Below are 17,742 nucleotides of genomic sequence, written 5' to 3'. Positions count from 1 at the left end.
ACACTCTGAATTTCTACCATTCTATATGATCTTTTGATTTTTGAAATAGGTTTTTGCCTATTTAGGTGACAAACTTGCTTTTAAATTTTTTATTTATAAGGGATCAAACGAGAATTTTGGAGGGACATTTCATGCTGTGTCTACCTGCCACCGTTAGAGGTTACCTGGCAACCTAGGGAACAATGATTCAATCCTTACTTAAGGATTAAGATTTTAAGATTATTTTCTTTGATTTACTTCATAATTCCTCTGAAGAATAAATTGGTACAAAAAGATTCTCTTAATTTATATTTGAAAATATTTCTCTAAAGAGAAGCATAAAATACATTAGTTTGTTTTTTTTAAAAAAATACCAGTATAAGTATATATGAATGACAGAAATAAAGTACAGGTAGAAGAACGTCAGTGATATAAAACATGGTACTCTAAACATTCTGTAATGTAGCATACTCAAATTGGGAGCTAGAAAAGCCATTCATTACGTGCCAACTGAATGTCTCCTAATTGAGTTAATAAAATAGATGGTTGAAAGTAATAAACACACCCCATAAACTTCCTAGAAGATATATTGTTAAAATAAAATACTGTATAAAACAAATATGAGCAAATCAGGAATTCCCAATATCTTAAACAACATATGGTTTCAAAAAAGACAAGAAAAATGTCTAGAAGCAAGTCTTGAGTCCCACTGGGCTAATTAAATAGATGCATCTTTTTCTCATAGAATATCAACTGTCTCAATGTGTTTGTAAGAAAAGTTCTTTATATCACCTGAGATAATATTAAGGAAAACAATCAAACTAAGCAGAGAAAATCAGCAGGAAAGCTTGTTTCTTGTGAATTCATTTAGAGAATAAAAACGATATCACTAGGAGGATGAATTGAAGTAGTAATATTGGGTTACTAGTTGAGGAATAAAGTTCAGTGTCAGTCCAGTTGAAAAATGATCAATAAACATTATGCCCTACAGATTAGCATTCTTAGGTAAGTTTATTCTTGAGTTTGATGACGGCACAATCTGTTGTTCTTCTACTGTAGATATGCAATGCATACTTGTTTCTTGAAGTAAAGTCGTTTCATCTTGGGAGTTGAAGACTATGTATGTGACTTTTTTCTTCTTCATAAGGAGATCTGTTTCTTTTATTAGCATCACTTTTATACAGAAATGTTTGCAAGAGAGAGCAAGCAGTTACATTGCATTTCTTTCTATTCAGGTAAATATACCTGGAGTTTTAAAAAAAGCTAATATTCCTAAAATTTCTATTTTATGTTGCTTCTTTTTGAAAAAATGAAAAGGAAAAAAATTAATTCAATTAATAAAGAGAAGTTTTATTGCACTTTAGGGATAATTGTAAGGAAGAACCATTATACTTCAATTACCTTAAATGTTTTGCTTAAGGATCACTTCCCTTTTAACCAGTTGAGCATTATGGCCAGTGGTTATGGATCCTTTCCTCCTGGCCACTGGCGCCCCCAAATACAAAGCTATTGTTTGCAAATTTGACTAAAACATATTTTATTTTCCTTTTTGTAACCCTGCCTACTTTAATGTAACCCTACCTACTTTAATCACTTTTCTAGTGATTTGAAAAGCAAAATGAATTATCATCCATTTTTTTTATATTAGAGCAATAATCAGATTAAAATAACTCCTTAAGAAGGAACAAGAAGATCATGTATCCCTTAGCCTGGTACAAGAATATAAGATCTGCCTGGCACTGGAATATAGCATAAAGAATTTTTTCGTTATATTGTTGCTTTGGCATACCCTATATCAAGATGTTTCATAGTTCTTATAAGTCAAACTTATTGACCAGTACAACATATTGGCCTATTACTAACCATCTTACTTTCACCAATAGTTAAGTGAAATTAAAAAAAAATAAAATATGGGAAGGAAAAAATCATTTAAGTATCTAAGGTAAAGCTACTATTGTAAATGAATTTTATATCAGATGATTTTTATAAAATGTAGAGAATCTCGTGTGATGTAAGTAATCTTTTGGGGGAGGCAATGTTGGGATTAAACCAGCACCTCATATGTGTTAAGTGAATGTGCTACCACTGATCTATTTCCCCAGCCCTAAACAACCATTAATTTTTGAGAGACTTGTAAGGACAAGATGCAGGTAGAATGAGGGACATTAACTTCATTCATTCCTCGGTCTTGATTATTGGAAACTGTAGAAGAGATTCTGAGTTAAGGGGACTAAAATATTGCTTGAGATCCCAATCTATGACTAGAAAATATTCATTATATTGACTGGAATATACTATAAAAAGAGATAAAAAATATATTTGATACAAAGCTATGACAATATGGAGGATTTGAAAAATAAACCAACTTATCAACATATTACATGTTTGCAATCAAAGTTCAGAAAGTATCTCTTTCTTAAAAAAGACATGTGTGCCTATGTTAACAGCAGTGTTACAATAGCCATGGAATCAAACTAATCATCAGTCAACAGACAAATGGACAAAAAGTATGATTCACACATAGTGAAATACTATTTTGCCTTTGAAAATAATGAAATTTTCATTTGCAAAATTATAAAAGTGGAGGGTATTATACTAAATTAAATAGATGGCACAGAAAGGCAGATATTGTGTGAAATCTCATAGAAACACAGAATAGAATGATGGATTTCCAGAAATAGGATAGGGAGAAAAGGGCAGATGTTGGTCAAAGGATGCAAAGAGGAGATTTTAAATGTTCTCACCTCAAATGAGATACTCTTCTACATAAATGATAAACTTGAAGCACTTGTAGGGAAATGAGTGCACCTTGAGACCATAATGTTAAAGAAATGAATTAGACACACAAATTTAAGGATTTGCATGGGTTCTCTTATTTGAGAAACCCAGAGTAAAAACAAAGAGTAAATTTAAGAAAAACAGCAAGTGTAGAGATGGATTATTCTCAGAGGGAAAGGGGATCAAGAGGTGGAGAGAAAAGAGAGGAAGGGCTGAACAAAAGGACCTGGATGTGCTGTGTACATGTCCCACATCCACACAAGCAATGTAAATGTTTTGTGTTAAATACAAGTATTAATAAGATGAATAAAATGTTCTCACCACAAAATAATAAAGTGTGTGAGCTAATGGATGTGTTACTTGATTTAATCATTTCCTACTATATACATATATCAAAATGTCATATTACTCTCCACTTTACAGTTATTTGTCAAATAAAAATAAAGTTTAAATATTTCCTATCAGAGTTAAACATCAAACAAATGAGAATTTTTGCTGAAATTTGAATTTTAGTGGTAACATATTTTCTTGTGCATATTTCTCTATAGTTTCAGAAGAGATTTCTTTTAGCTAAACTATTGAATTCATAGAGAAGATTGCTGAATTTCCCATTTTCCAGCTTTGAAAGATATATCTTCAGGGTAGAACAGTGATAGATTTTTCTTTTTGCTTATCTGCGTAGCCAAGAAAGGAAAGGCCTCAAAAGATAACAGAACAAAAGCAGATAACATGAGACACTGCAAATGCTTTCTTTCTGGCTCAAGTTTCTGTCTTTCATCATAACCTGAGAACTATGATGTATATTTGGCCTGAACCAGAAACCTCTGTGAAACCTCCACCATATCATTTTGGACCCAAAGCACCTACTCTCTTGATTTGAAGGCTAGAGACGGATTACTTTTGTTTATTGACTTCTCTGAGCATTGGGATGTTATGTTGTTGTTCTCTGCTTATTTCAAAGATTCTGGCATCATTGTGTACATGGCACAAGAAAATATTTTGATAGCCATTATTTCTTAAAATTCAGGTGGCTTTGTATTGTTTTGATAGTGCACTTTATAATGAAGCCACGGCTTTTAATTTCAATGTATATTTGAAAAAATTTAGGTGAAAAGGTATAAAGATTCCTTTTTAAATACTTACTTAAGTAGTATTTAAATCTATTTTAATGGAAGGTTGATGTGTTAATAATGGTAAGTAGTACTGAGAGAGAGAGAGAGAGAGAGAGACAGAGACAGAGAGACAGACAGACAGAGAGAGAGACAGACAGAGATAGAGATAGAGAGACAAACAGAAAGACAGTGAGAGAGAGAGACAGAACAAGAGAGAGTGAGAGAGAGACAGAGAGAGAACATTTTCTCCATCTTCCTTAGGAGTCATTTATGGTCCTTGGTAAGAAAACTCTTCCAATTTGGTGCAGTGACTTCATCTTCTGATAATGACCTTATTTCTATTTACCAATGAAAATGGATGAAATTCGACTCTTAAATAGGAGCCGAAAAATAGGAAAAGAACAATGGGTGCTCCATGACATTCCTGAAAAAGGAATAAAATTCAATAAAATTCAAATAAAAGAAAATGAGACCTAATAAAGAATGGACAGAGGTATTGTGTTGCCGTTCCTGTATTCCCTAGCTCTTAATTATTTCAGTTATTTTACTGCTCATTTTCCATTTTCCTCATCAACTGGGTTCTTTTGTATCGTTTGCAACTCTGTGGAAACCCCCCTCTGGAATTAGCTTCTGAGAGTTGATGTGGGAATTATAACCCAAAACCACCACCTCTGGATTCATTAAAGGGTGAGATTTCTGTAGTTAGCTTGCTCTGAAAAAAATTTCCATTTTGCAAGGCAGTGTAAATTTTGCATATCATTTTAATAGCAAGATAGGTCAATCAAATTATAATTGGCTCCAATTAATACTCCCTTGAGCTGTAAGTTTCTTTACTTTCTCCTGGACTGCACTTAAAAATAAAATGTTATTTACTGTCACAGAAGTCATAAAAATGCCTGTCATTCACTATAAATTATGAGGAAAGTGCAAGTCTAGCATCAGAGCTCTATTTAAGATCTGCACACTGAAATGCATATTGTATCAAGTGTGGCAGTGTGCAGAATGTCCTATTACAAAGCATTTTGTTTTAGCTGCACAAGCATTTTGGCAATGAAAATTCTAGTCCCCTGCACCATTTTGGTTTGGGATTAATGTTAAGATCACTTTCTTTTTTTTTTTTTTTTTTGGTACCAGGGATCGAACTCATGACTGCCTGCTTGCAAGGCAGGCGCTTATGCCACTGAGCTAAATCCCCAGCCCCCTAAGATCACTTTCTAATATGCTTTAGGGTCTCTGAACTGTTCTGAAAGGTATTTTAATAATAGAAATGAGGAAGCCTAAAAATGCAACCTGTTCTTTCTTCAACTTCAAGATTGCCATTTTGATGTTCTCTTCCTGATCCTCACTGTTATACTAGCGAATTCACATACACACAAGTTAGGGATTACAATGATTGTTAGTTGGGTCACTTGGGGAGTTTGTGAGATCTTCATAAAACACCTCAGGAAGTTCTCACTGATTCTTATTTTCCTCTATAAAAATTTAAGCTACTTTCCTTAGGAATTTTATGCTTCTTTGGCAGCCTTTTAGAAGGAAATTTTCCAATAGATGCCAATAAAAGCTTACAGTGATTGTGTTCATTCTCTTCAGTTACCCTGAGTCTTTGCTGGTGTTCTGTTCTGAGTATCATTGGATTTTCAATCCACCCCATCTTGAGATCTTCTTGGAGCAAAAAAAGAACAAATTCAACCACAGGAAGTTCTTTTAAACAAATAATAAAATTCATGAGAAAAATAATTATTGTGCTCAAATAAAAAATACAAAATGATCTTTAGTGGTGCTGTCTACATTTCTGTGAAAATAAATATAAAGGAAAGTGTCACTTGGGTACCTTAGAAACCTTGTTAGATCAATGGCAGCCACTGTGATTTTAGGAAAGATGGAGGCACTTACTGTGAGGAAGTTTCCAGAAAGAAAAACTTAAAGTGAAAATAAGAAAGGGCAGCATCATGTTAGAGCATGATCAAAGATGGTGTCACCTACAGTTCCTAAAAGAAATCCTACAGTTTATAAAACAAAATGGTAGAACCAAAAAATGTTAACAACAGAGCCTTTCATGAAGCTTTATGAATTTGTGAAAGCTAGAGTGATGGCATCAGCTGGCTCACAGTTGCTCATTGAAGGCAACTAAGATGAGAAACAAGTAGGAGATATGGAGCACTGCATTGCAGAACTTCTTGTGGGACTTCGAAGAACGTGACCATTCTACAAAGAGACTGGTAAGACTTAATCAGGAAAGTTAAGGCATTGGCAGACTCATAGCCTGGTCTATAGATAACACTTGGTAAGAGTGAGGTTTAGCAAACCTTTTCTTACAGGTGAGGTAAATAAATAGCCAAAGCTTTATGAGCCATCGAGTCTCCATCATGAGTTAACAGCTTAGATCTTATAGCTTACAAGCAATCATAGGCAGCAACAACTGAATATGTACAACTTTTATTTGAAATATTTAGTTTACAGAGCAGGTGAAAGTCTGGACTTCACACACACACACACACACACACACACACACACACACACACACACACCTGTAGTACTAAACTCCATCCTAGAACCAACCCTAAAGTATGAAGGGAAAAAGGAAATATCAGTTTTTGTTGCTTTGTCTTCCTCGATCATTTGTTCTCTTCATTATAGGACACTCACAGGTGAGAGTTACTAGCAATGTAAACTAGAATGGATTTGGTAGATGTTTACAGTCTAAAAAACAAAGCTAGTATATCTCATAATCTTGCTTGTGATACAAGAATTTATAACATCTGACACTCAGAGTGACATTTTATACTCTGAAGCATTAGGTGTGCCCATTGATGCCTTTTATGTTGGCCTATAGACCATTCCTTTTCAGTTGTTGAATACATACCACATCCCATCCCACATCTGCCAAGGGAGTATCATCTCTAAGTATCAGAGCACCATACTCCTCCCATCTGTAAATCAGTGATAGAAATCCTGAATGACATAAAGCAAGCCTTCACACAGTTTTGAATATACCTTATTTTGAAGTAGGTCAGACTTACAAGTTGGCATCATAAAATGACCAGAATTACTTTTACATTTTGCCCAACTACATAATTTTGTCTAGAAAGTACCATGGCACAGGATTAAATCTCTTTCATAATAGAATCTTGTAATGGAACTAGAAATAAACCCTAAATGTCAGTAGTGTGTGTATTAATGTATCTCTAGGTAAACACTGGAGTGACATATTTCATGGTAAATTGACTGGTTTAATACGTAAGTGACTGGGAAGGGATGTGGCTGGAGAAGTGATGTCATTAATCATATTTACATTGTAGAAAACAAAGTGCCAGTACTTTATTTTCTTAATTTATAGCTTTGATTGGTAAGCTCTCTTAGCTTTCTAATAAAAAATGTTTCATATTCCTAATATTCACATAGCATTGTTAATAGAAAGCCCAGTGGCCAAGTGATTTTTGCATAATGTGCCTATGATTTACTCAAGAGGTTCTGAAAGATTCTGTGAAGTCTAGCTTGTTTGAGTACATAAAGTTATCATTTTTACTATAGCTTTTTATTTATCATAATATATGAAATGATCTTGAAAAATCCCCAAAGAATGCTAAATTGGTATATATTTTACTTCATTGTATACAATTAACATTTATTGCAAATGCAGATATTTATGATAAGTAAACTCTGATAGCATTAAAGGAAATATATTTTACTTTATTCAGAATGCAGTAAATCACCAAATTCTCAGATGTTTTCAATCATAATAATCCCTTATATATTTTAACATAGACCTGCGGGCAGTAAATGAAAAAGTAGTGTAAATCTTTTCTCTAACAAAAAAGTTTTGCTTCATTACATCTGAAAAAGAAAGTTAAATTCAAAATTAGGTGCTACAGATTTCATGTAGTTCTCCTGACACCATGCCTTTTTAAATGCAGGTTTGATCTGTAAGTCTTTAAAGATTTCAATTTTTGTTAAAAAAATTATTAATTGATTGAAGGGATTGTAGATTGATATCGCTTTTGCAATCGTTCATCCTTTCTCAATGTTCTGATCTCATAATCACATTGTTTAAAATATGATTCTTCTTCCAAGTCTAGACTTCCTCCCCTTTTTGTTTTTGGTCATTCACATTTGTTTGGAAATTTAACCTAGTGCAGTTAGGATTATATCTGATGTATTGTACATGCTGGACTGGTGTTAATTATCATTTGTGCTATTTCCCAGTGTGGTTGTAGCCAACTACAACTACAATTTTTTTTTCTTTCTTTTGGTACCGGGAATTGAACTCATGACCTCACACTTGCTAGGCAGACACTGTAATACTGAGCTATATTTCTGGCAAAACAGCCTAGCTTTATTGTGTTACAGTTCTGTGAATCAGATGTCCAAATCAGAGTCTTCGGAATAGCACCAAGATGTTAGGGGTTGGCAGGGAAACCTTCCTTCCACAGGCTTTGGAGGAGCATTTCTTGCCTTGTATTTCATGGCTTCCATAGGTGGCCCACATTCTTTGGCTCTTGGCTGACAACAGGCAGAATTTTTATTTCAGAGTCACACCTTCTTCTCTGATCTTCTTGTGCCCCTCTTCCTTAAAAGAACTGTGGTGATTATATTGGAACACTCTGGATTCACAGCAAGATTCATAACTTCATCAACCTACATAATCCCTTTGCCATATGTATTTAATTTCCTGTGATCTTTATAACAAATTACTGTACATTTAATGACATATATCAACTTTATTATCTTATAGTTCTTCAGGGCAGTAGTCCAAAATCAGTTTCATTTAGCGAAGGAAAGAAAGAAAGAAAGAAAGAAAGAAAGAAAGAAAGAAAGAAAGAAAGAAAAAGAAAATCAAAATGTAGCAGCACTACTTTCTATATGAAGATTCAAAGGGAGAATCTAGGGAGTCTGTGCCTCTGCCATTCTGGCTTCAGGGAGGCTACCCACTGCTTGATTCACGTCGTATTCTTCCATAGTTTTCAAACCTAGCATCGAGCACCTTAAAATACTTTTTTTGACTACCCCTTTTACTTCTATTAGCACATTTGCATTTCTCCAACCATGACCCATCAGTATTCCTTTGGTGAATCCTTAGTATTAACATTTGAGTCATCCCAATAATCCAGGATAATCTTCATGTCTCAACATCCTTATTTTAATTATATATGCAAAATCTTGCTTGCCATGTCAAGTAACACTTACCCTGATTACAGATATTAAAATGTTGATGTAGGTGAGTAGTTATTCTACCCAAGACACCAACCTTATGTCCAAACTCCCTTTTAAATTTGTATTTAAACAGTACCAGTATTTATCAGGCAGTGACTTCTACATTCCTACTTGAGTCTCACAATCTATTTTCAGTAGAACCACTTTCAGCCCCCAGAGTGACTTCTCGTCCTACTTCTGTTATTTGTTCCATTTACCCCAGCTAAACCCTTAGATTTTCTTTCTTGCTTACGAAGGATTTTTAGTCTTTTGATATTCTGAGAATGCATTAGAGTGGAGCACCATTTTATTGCTTATTTCTATATTTTGCCTCTAGCTAAGTCAGAGTAGTATGGTATTTAAGATAAATTTTATTATGTATATTTCAGTATTACAAGATTATATTTTTAATTTAGAAATTTTATAGACCATATTGTTGTTGTGAAATCAGAAAGGGAATAATTATGAAAAAAGCTCTTTGAAAAGTCTTCCTAGAGAGTGAAATACAGAGAATGTATTTATTCTGTGCAATTTTATGAGAATCACATATGTAATTAGAGTCAAGTGACTGAGAATGTGAGTTCTTTGTAATTTAAGGGCTATCAGTATACCAGTTTGAGATAGACTTCTGAATCTTCCTATTTACATACATTCCTGAAAGAAGAATGTGTAAGTTCTACCTGCTACAGAAACAGTACCTTCTCACTACTTGTCTTCCAATGATGCAAGGAAATTTGGGGCTTCTGCTCCTTAATTTGTCCCCTTGAGATGAGATCAGTAGGGACTCAGTGTATATTTGAGGAACCTTGTAATGAGAAGAGATCTTGATGAAAAATAAAGACTAGAACAGTTATTCCCTGAACAGGAAACTAGTAAAAGTGGACATTTCCTGATCCAAGGGAAAGCTGATTTCCTGTAGCTTTGCCGGTACTGTTTCAGCAGCCTCCTGTGAGTTCAGGTTCCTGAGAAGCAGACGTCTTGGCAGGATTAAAGGATCAGATGTGCAAAAGTTTCCAGGGGAAGTACCTATAAAGGAGAAGTGGGAGGGAACAGACACAGGCAGAGTGATCCTGAGAGTGGTGTTCACAGTTTTGAGGTTCCATAGCTGTGAACAATAAAAGAGAGCTCAGAGAGGGAAATGTCTGCCCAAAGATCAGTTCTGAGACTGTTGTGATCATTATATGGACAGTCTCCAAGCCAAATTTACCTATTAGAGAAATCCGGCACTGGCCAAGAATGTGCCAGCATCACTCCTCACACTGAGTTCGCCTCACAGCAACAGCCCAGGGAAATGTGGCTCTGTGGCTCCTTGGAGCAGCAGGTGAAGGCCGTAATTCAACCTAATTCCATGCAGTGCGTTCTCTTGAAGGGAACCCTAAGTGCAATATCTCTGTTTGCCACAGTCCATCCCTGGGTTCATACACATCCACTTCTTGCTCATTCCAGGAGTAGCATATTAGAATAATTTTAATTTTGACTTTATCTCTTTATTTCTGATAGTCACTTACTGTGTCATTAGACAAAACCATCATAATCTCTATAGTAACTTCTTGATATTAAGACTTAGCTAAGGTCTACTACCTTGGGGAGTGGTGGAAGTTTTAATCTCCCTAGCTAATCAAAGAGAGTGGGATATCTATGTTAATTCTATGTCTAGAGCACTTTGAAAAGCAGAGTAAGATTGCCTGCCTTCTTTCAAGATTGAAAGATTGTTTGGAGACCTAGATACTGAAAGCAGCAGAAAGACCAGTAAGGGTACTGCTATAAAAACTTGCCAACTTGAACAACTGAAAAAAAATATGTAGCCTACCTTTTCAGTATAATTGTTTTTCTGTGGTGTATTCAGCACCATTGAAACAGTAAGCATGATAACAGTCAGCATGATCAGGGTAAGCATATTATCTGTGGAATGGATCCTTGAGACATATTTTATTTTCATATAATTCACCATACAGCTTCAGACTCTATAACCTACTACAAGACTTATTAGGCTCTTGTGGAACATTCTTCAATGATAATGATTTAAAAATCAGTGTGAAGGTCTGGGTGTCATGGTGCCTGCACCTGTAATTCCAACACTCTGGGAACCTGGGACAAAAAGACTGAAATTTTGAGCACAAACCAATCAATTTAGTGACTCAGCAAAATATTTTCTCAAAAAAAAAGCAACCAGCTCACATCCCTGGTAAGTGGCTGTGGTGTGGCAGGTTGCAGCCCCTCCAGGGTGAGAACCACCAGCATCTCCCAAGATCTGTGCCATGTTGGAACTTGGGGCACTGGGAAACCAAGCAACCAGCTCGCCCCCCTGGTAAGTGGCTGTGGCATAGCAGGTTGCAGCCACTCCAGGGTGAGAACCACCAGTGTCTCCCAAGATCCATGCCATGTTGGAACTTGGGGCGCTGGGAAACCAGCTCACCTCCCTGGTACAAGGCCATGAGCCTACCCGTGCACAGGCTGAGAATCAAACATCACACCTCTCCATCCCTCCACTCATTAGCAAATGGGAGCCAGAGATCTGAGCATCTCTTTGGGAGGTTGACCATATGCAGTATAGCAAATAAGGGGGATTTCCTTCTACCATCTCTTTGAAGGCAAATATTTTTATCACTGTTTTGCTTTATTCTGATTAATGGTATCTCTCTGTTCAATATTCTGTTTTGATAAGTTCTATAATGTTCTTTATTTCATTTGTTTTTGCCATACTTGATTAAAAGAACAACTATTGTGAAGATAATGAGATACACTATAGTACCTATTACTGTTATCCCGGTAGCCTGCTGTGAATTCTGTACCAATTTCACTACACTGTCTAAATTGGCTTTATTCCATCTTATTCTGTTGTATTTTACTACCTGCAAAATAATAAAAAAATTTTAAAAAAGAAGAAACAAGCATTAACATAGAAAACAAAATAAAATAAAACAATAGAAAATGATAAGACAATGAAGCAAAATGCAACCACAGATATCCAGGGCATGCAAGATAAATTCAGGGGATAAACAATAGAGCATATTACAAGCAGTTTTCTTAAATTGTCTGGAATAATAAAAGCAAAATTAAAAAAAATTCAGGATATTGAAGAGAAAATTAGAAGAAAAAAAAAAAAAGGTGCAAGGGTGAGGATGGAGCTATAGCTCAATGCAATAGCTCTGGGTACAATTCCCAGTACTGGAAAAGAAAAAAATAAATTAATCTGTAAAAATAGTGTTTCTGTGCGATTTGCAGCTAGTTTGTTCTGGGGCCATCTGCATGCAGAGTGGGAGTCACTCAGCATAATTCATTTGTACTAGGTTCTTAGCAAGCTCACCCCACTGCTGGACTCCCCATGTCCTACACTTTAGCAAATGTTTTTATTCCCATTTTTCTGAGTGTTCTTGTGTCCTTCAGGGTTTGTTCTTCATTCACAAATGCACATCACCTCTACCTTCTCTGAAATCCATAGTAACTCTCATCCAACTCTCACACATCATCTCATTGTAATTTGTGTATTGATTTGCTGTCCTTTTCATCCAAATAGAAAGATTCTTTACCATTCAAATTATTCTTTAAATGTATTTGAACTTGTTATCCACTAAATTTATTTTAATTCTGTGTTTTCCAAATGTTCTTTGGAAAGCATTACAGTAATTAACCAAGACAATAAGGTTAATGCAGTTGTAAAAGAAAATAAAGCCAAAGAAGAAGGAAGCCAAGATCCCAATGACTGTAATTGTGCTGAAATATCAACTTGGTTCTGCACAATCTGAGCCATTAGATCAAACAGTATATTATTATTTAACCCTCATTATATCAAATAAAAGGAACAACATCTCTTATAGATAAGTTTTGCTTAACCAAATAGTAAATTTCATGTAACCCTCATGCTGGATTTTATTCTCATAGTAAGCAGAATAATTGTTTCCTTAACTCACTCAGAACATGTCTATTGAGGACTTGTTATTTGTCTTTGGATGTTTCATTTTGCTGATTTGAAGGTAAAGGAGAACAGTTCAAATAACTTGTTTTTTCAAGTTGTGTGAGGTTAGATAAGTAAATACACTATTCATCCTTGGTGATAAATATTTTAATAGAAGTAAGATTTGAATTGCTCTGTATATGTGCACCATCTCAGATAAGGAATGTTAAGGAAAACTTCTAGATGATGCTGATGTTGGAAACACATTTTAAAAGCCATTTGAAAGTTATCTCAGCAGAATGGGGTTTGCTACCAAAAAAGAGAAGTAACAAAAGAGAAACCAGGGCCAAAAGCAGCATGTACAAAGACCCACCAGCAAGAGAGAACAGGGTTTCTCCGGTACCAAGTCTCAGGACTTGGATCAGAGTCTTAGTCATGAAGGAATTCACATGCAAGTTAAGTGATTTTGCTTTCAAAATTCCTCATAGGTCCGGGAGCTGCGCATACTGTGATGTCAGAAATTGCCATGAATAAATAGACTGATAATTCTGAAATATTATAGAACATGTAATATGTAGATATAAATGAAAAAGGGAGCAAAACTCAAACCTCAGAGGCATGTGAGGCAGCATCTGGAGTAGGGACCTGGAGTGGGATAAGGAGGAAAATAACAGTACTGCTCCCACCAGAATGTTAATCAGCTGTGCTCTCCATACTAAGAATAAATGGAATCATACCCCCTGTACCTTTTCATGACCTGCAACAAAATACTGGGCATTCTTTTGAAGCAAAGGTAATTGTGCTTATTTCTGATCTCCCATGGAAAGCTTTAATAATGGAATTTCTTTCTGTTCTCACATATTTGGTTAGAATTATCCTATGCTTGGATCTTCAATGAATATCCATCATTTGTTGAAGAAGATAGTCGGAGATTTGTCTCTCAAGAGACAGGACACCTCTACATAGCTAAGGTGGAGCCATCTGATGTGGGAAATTATACATGTGTGGTTACAAGTATGGTGACAAACGCCAGAGTCCTGGGTTCTCCAACTCCTCTGATGCTGCGTTCTGATGGTATGAAATGTTTTAAAGTAAAATTCTTGGTACAAATGGTGGTGTGACTACAGGCAAAATCAAGTGAAAATACATTTGGAAGAACTGTCGTTTCCGGGGGCTGGGGATTTAGCTCAGTTGCATAAGTGCCTGCCTTGCAAGCTCATTGTCGTGAGTTTGATCCCCAGTACCAATAAAAAAAAAAAAAAAAAAAAAAAAAAAAATTCTAAAAAGAATTGTTTTTAAGAATTGTTATTTCCTTTCTTTTTTCATTGGGGGGAGAAGGAAGAGAGGAGAGGGGCAAAGAAGGTAATAGAAGGAATGAATATGACCACAGTATATCATACTCATTGAAAGCCCTCCCTGTGCATGTGAAACTAGTGCAAGAGTGGGGTATGAAGGGTGATGAGGATGAATGTAAACATTATGCACTACAGACATAGACTAATTAAACATTTAAAAATTATTCTGTGAACCATAGTCTTTATCCAGGACCACCTTTATAATTTGTAAGGACCACAACAAAATGGAAACAGGACTCATTTCCTTTTTCAGAAATTATTGAGAGTTTCAGAACAGTAACCATAGAGTATTGCAAGGGTTGAAGATCTGAGAGCCTGATGCCAGGCTGCATTTCTATCACTTGAGTGAAGTCACTGTTTCTTTTTTTTTTAATTTTATTTAAGAGGAAAAAGAGAAAAACACAAAACAAAACAAAGCGGTGTAAGGGTTCACGTAATACAGAACTACAAAAAAATAAATAAAACATAGCAGTAAGAAATCACCTGTTAATAGATTACATATTATCATCTTGGAAACAGTTGCTCAAATCACAGTATCAAAGAATACAAAGTGGACATTCAAACAGAGAGAGTGCAAACAGCTGTGTTCAATGATCCAAAAACATTAATATAGTCAGCTGTTTAACACCCCTAAACACACTTGCTGTTATATCCGTTAGAGCTCTTTTTTTCCCCTCTCTTTTTTACAACAAAATTTACACATTTTGGATTTTATTACTCCTTAGTTCTTATTACTTTTTTGGGGGGGGAGAGAATAAAGTCAAATATGGCAAAACAAAGCTGTCAGTCAAAACCAAGGATAGACATAGCACATGATGTAAAACAGAGTACAAGGTTATCAACAATGGTTATCAATGTTGTCTCTTGTTTCCTTAAAAAGAATTGTCTATCTCATTAGATATTATAAAGTTGGACAAAACAGTAGAGAACAAGACCAATAAAACTTAGGCATTGTAAACATTACAGGACTTCCAAAGGAGACACTGTTTCTTACTTTCACCAGCTTGTGGTTTTGAATGCTCTGAAAATGTTTTATAGGCTAAAAAGCATCACTGAAAAGAAAGATAAGAAAAAAATCTGTTTCAGCAACACCTTGATAACTGTAAGAAGAGTTTATGTTACAGAGGAAGCCAATTTGTAAGCCTGAGTAGTTGACCCATTTAAACTAAACTGTACCTGATGCAGCACAATGCCAGAACTTCTTTCCTGTCACTTATAATTGAATCTGACCTTTTCCACTTATTAAATCACTGTTTCTTGACACCAGGGAACCATTTAATAACTTTAACATTGGTGTGGGTGTTACCAGAGTACCATTAAATAAATAAAATAAATCCCCTAATGTAACTTTGTTCCATGGGAAATTTCAGGAAGTCGTTGTACGGTTCAGTTTGACTAGAAATGTCCAAACTAAACACAGAATTTAAACAGTCTACCACTTTATATACTGTGAGAGGCATGCTGTCTAACAGATAACTTAGGACAACTTCAGAATCTGCAAATCCAGAGTTCTTAAATGTTTATTAATGTCCACATTTGATTCATACTGTATCAGTGAGTATTTTACATCACTGGAAGATGCTAGTTCAAATTGCAACAAATATACGAGTATAATGATGCAGACCTATAATTCCAGTACTCAAGAGTCTGAGGCAGGAAGGTTGATAGTTCAAGACTAACCAGGGCTACATAGAAGAATCTTGGCTCAAAAACAAAACAAACAAACATAAAGTGGAGCAAAGAAAGTTTTCAGACAAGACAATTTCAAAGTAAACATTAATAATATTAACTGTTTTGTGAATCGCAGGTGTGATGGGTGAATATGAACCCAAAATAGAAGTTCAGTTTCCAGAAACTCTTCCAGCTGCTAAAGGTGCAACCGTGAAACTGGAGTGTTTTGCTCTTGGAAAGTAAGTTTTGTCAAACTCACCTTGCTATGCTCTCTACTGTTAGGTTGCTATGAGACATCAGGGAGGTGTTTGACAAATATCTTTTCTTTACTTCCTAAAATATACTAAATATGCATATGCAGTAAAGTTTGGAGAGGGCTATGATGGACTAATTTCATAAAGTTAATTTGTGTTGTTTTCTCTTTTCTGTTCACTTATGGTATTCTAATATGGTGATATGTGTTAGGCATTTTTTTCCTGTAAAGCATGAATTGACTCAAATAATGTAAAATGTATTTTATTATAATATCAATTTAAAGATTTAAAGGTGCTAAAATATCAAGTTAAAGAGTTAAATCTTTGCATTATGTTTATGTAATTGATAGCTGGAAGTGTTACACATTTTTTTTTATTTTAAAGAGAAAAAAATAATGATACAGAATTTCAAAACAAGATAATAGGAAATTAACACTAGTTAATTTATTGTATATTATTTGCAAAATAGATACTCAGAGTACAAGATATAGGCATGTATAACTGATCAAACCATATAAGTACAAAGTGATTTTTTTCTGTGAAATAAAAGAAATCAGATCTTAGCTGTCTTTTGTATAAAAAAGGTGTTACAACTTTTAAACTGGTGCTTTTTCCTGTCTTGACAAACACTTTGTCAAGGCTTAAGTGCTTCCAGGTAACAACAAACAATGTGACAATTTTCCTCTTAGCCCTGTACCTCAGATTAATTGGAGAAGAAGTGATGGAATGCCATTTCCGTCCAAAATCAAGCTGAGAAAGTTCAATGGTGTGCTGGAGATCCCTGCCTTCCAGCAGGAGGATGCTGGGTCCTATGAATGCATCGCTGAGAATTCCCGGGGAAAGAATGTAGCCAGAGGACGCCTCACTTACTATGGTGAGCGTCTATTTGGGCAAATTGGGTTTGTACCTTCTGTTCCCATATCTGTAAAACACTAACTATTGGGGCTGGGGATTTAGCTCAGCGGCATAAGCACTTGCCTTGCAAGCAGGCGGTCGTGAGTTCGATCCCTGGTACCAATAAAAATGAAAAAGACAAAAAAAAAAAAAAAAGAAAGAAAGAAAGAAGGAAAGAAACACTAACTATTTGGGGTGGAGGAGACATAATGGCAGAATTTCGGTATTTTTTTATTTGTTTTGTTCTCATTTTGTTCAGTGAGTATAAGCATTTGTCTTAAGAGGCAGAGAATTGAAAGATATAAAAACTTGTAACAAATGTAGAGACATACTCCTATTACATTTTAAAATGAATCATATGGCAATGAAATATTGCATACTTCTTTTCTTAGTATAGCATTTCACATGTTTAAACACTGTGGGGATCTTTTCTGTCTACTTTCTCTTCCAGGAAAGGTAGTTTTATAACATTATTACCTTTACTAAGCAGGAAAAAAATTCCCCACAGTTAGGAGTTGCAATTTCTGTATTATTCAAACCAAATAAACTCAAGATTGGGTTGAGTTATTCAGTATTATTCTATCCATTTCCATAATGTATCTGTACTCTATTTG

General features: G+C 35.1%; 1 protein-coding gene across 7 annotated transcripts in view; it reads left to right on the top strand.

Annotated features, from left to right (window-relative positions):
* The window catches only part of Cntn3 (contactin 3), a 319,453-nt gene that overhangs the window by 214,307 nt on the left and 87,404 nt on the right, over positions 1-17,742 (top strand). For all 7 annotated transcript variants that reach the window (XM_063260258.1, XM_063260257.1, XM_063260261.1 and 4 more), the window contains 3 exons: positions 13,825-14,028; positions 16,117-16,219; positions 16,924-17,108. In XM_063260258.1, coding sequence (XP_063116328.1) covers positions 13,825-14,028; positions 16,117-16,219; positions 16,924-17,108 — 492 coding nt within the window. The remainder of the gene's footprint in view (positions 1-13,824; positions 14,029-16,116; positions 16,220-16,923; positions 17,109-17,742) is intronic.

Source organism: Cavia porcellus, unplaced genomic scaffold (assembly GCF_034190915.1).
Source record: "Cavia porcellus strain 051 isolate PalLab524CR breed Dunkin Hartley unplaced genomic scaffold, mCavPor4.1 scaffold_13, whole genome shotgun sequence".
Taxonomy (NCBI): Eukaryota; Metazoa; Chordata; class Mammalia; order Rodentia; family Caviidae; genus Cavia; species Cavia porcellus.
The sequence above is the reverse complement of the archived record's forward strand: the minus strand, read 5'-3'. Positions and strand labels throughout refer to the sequence as shown.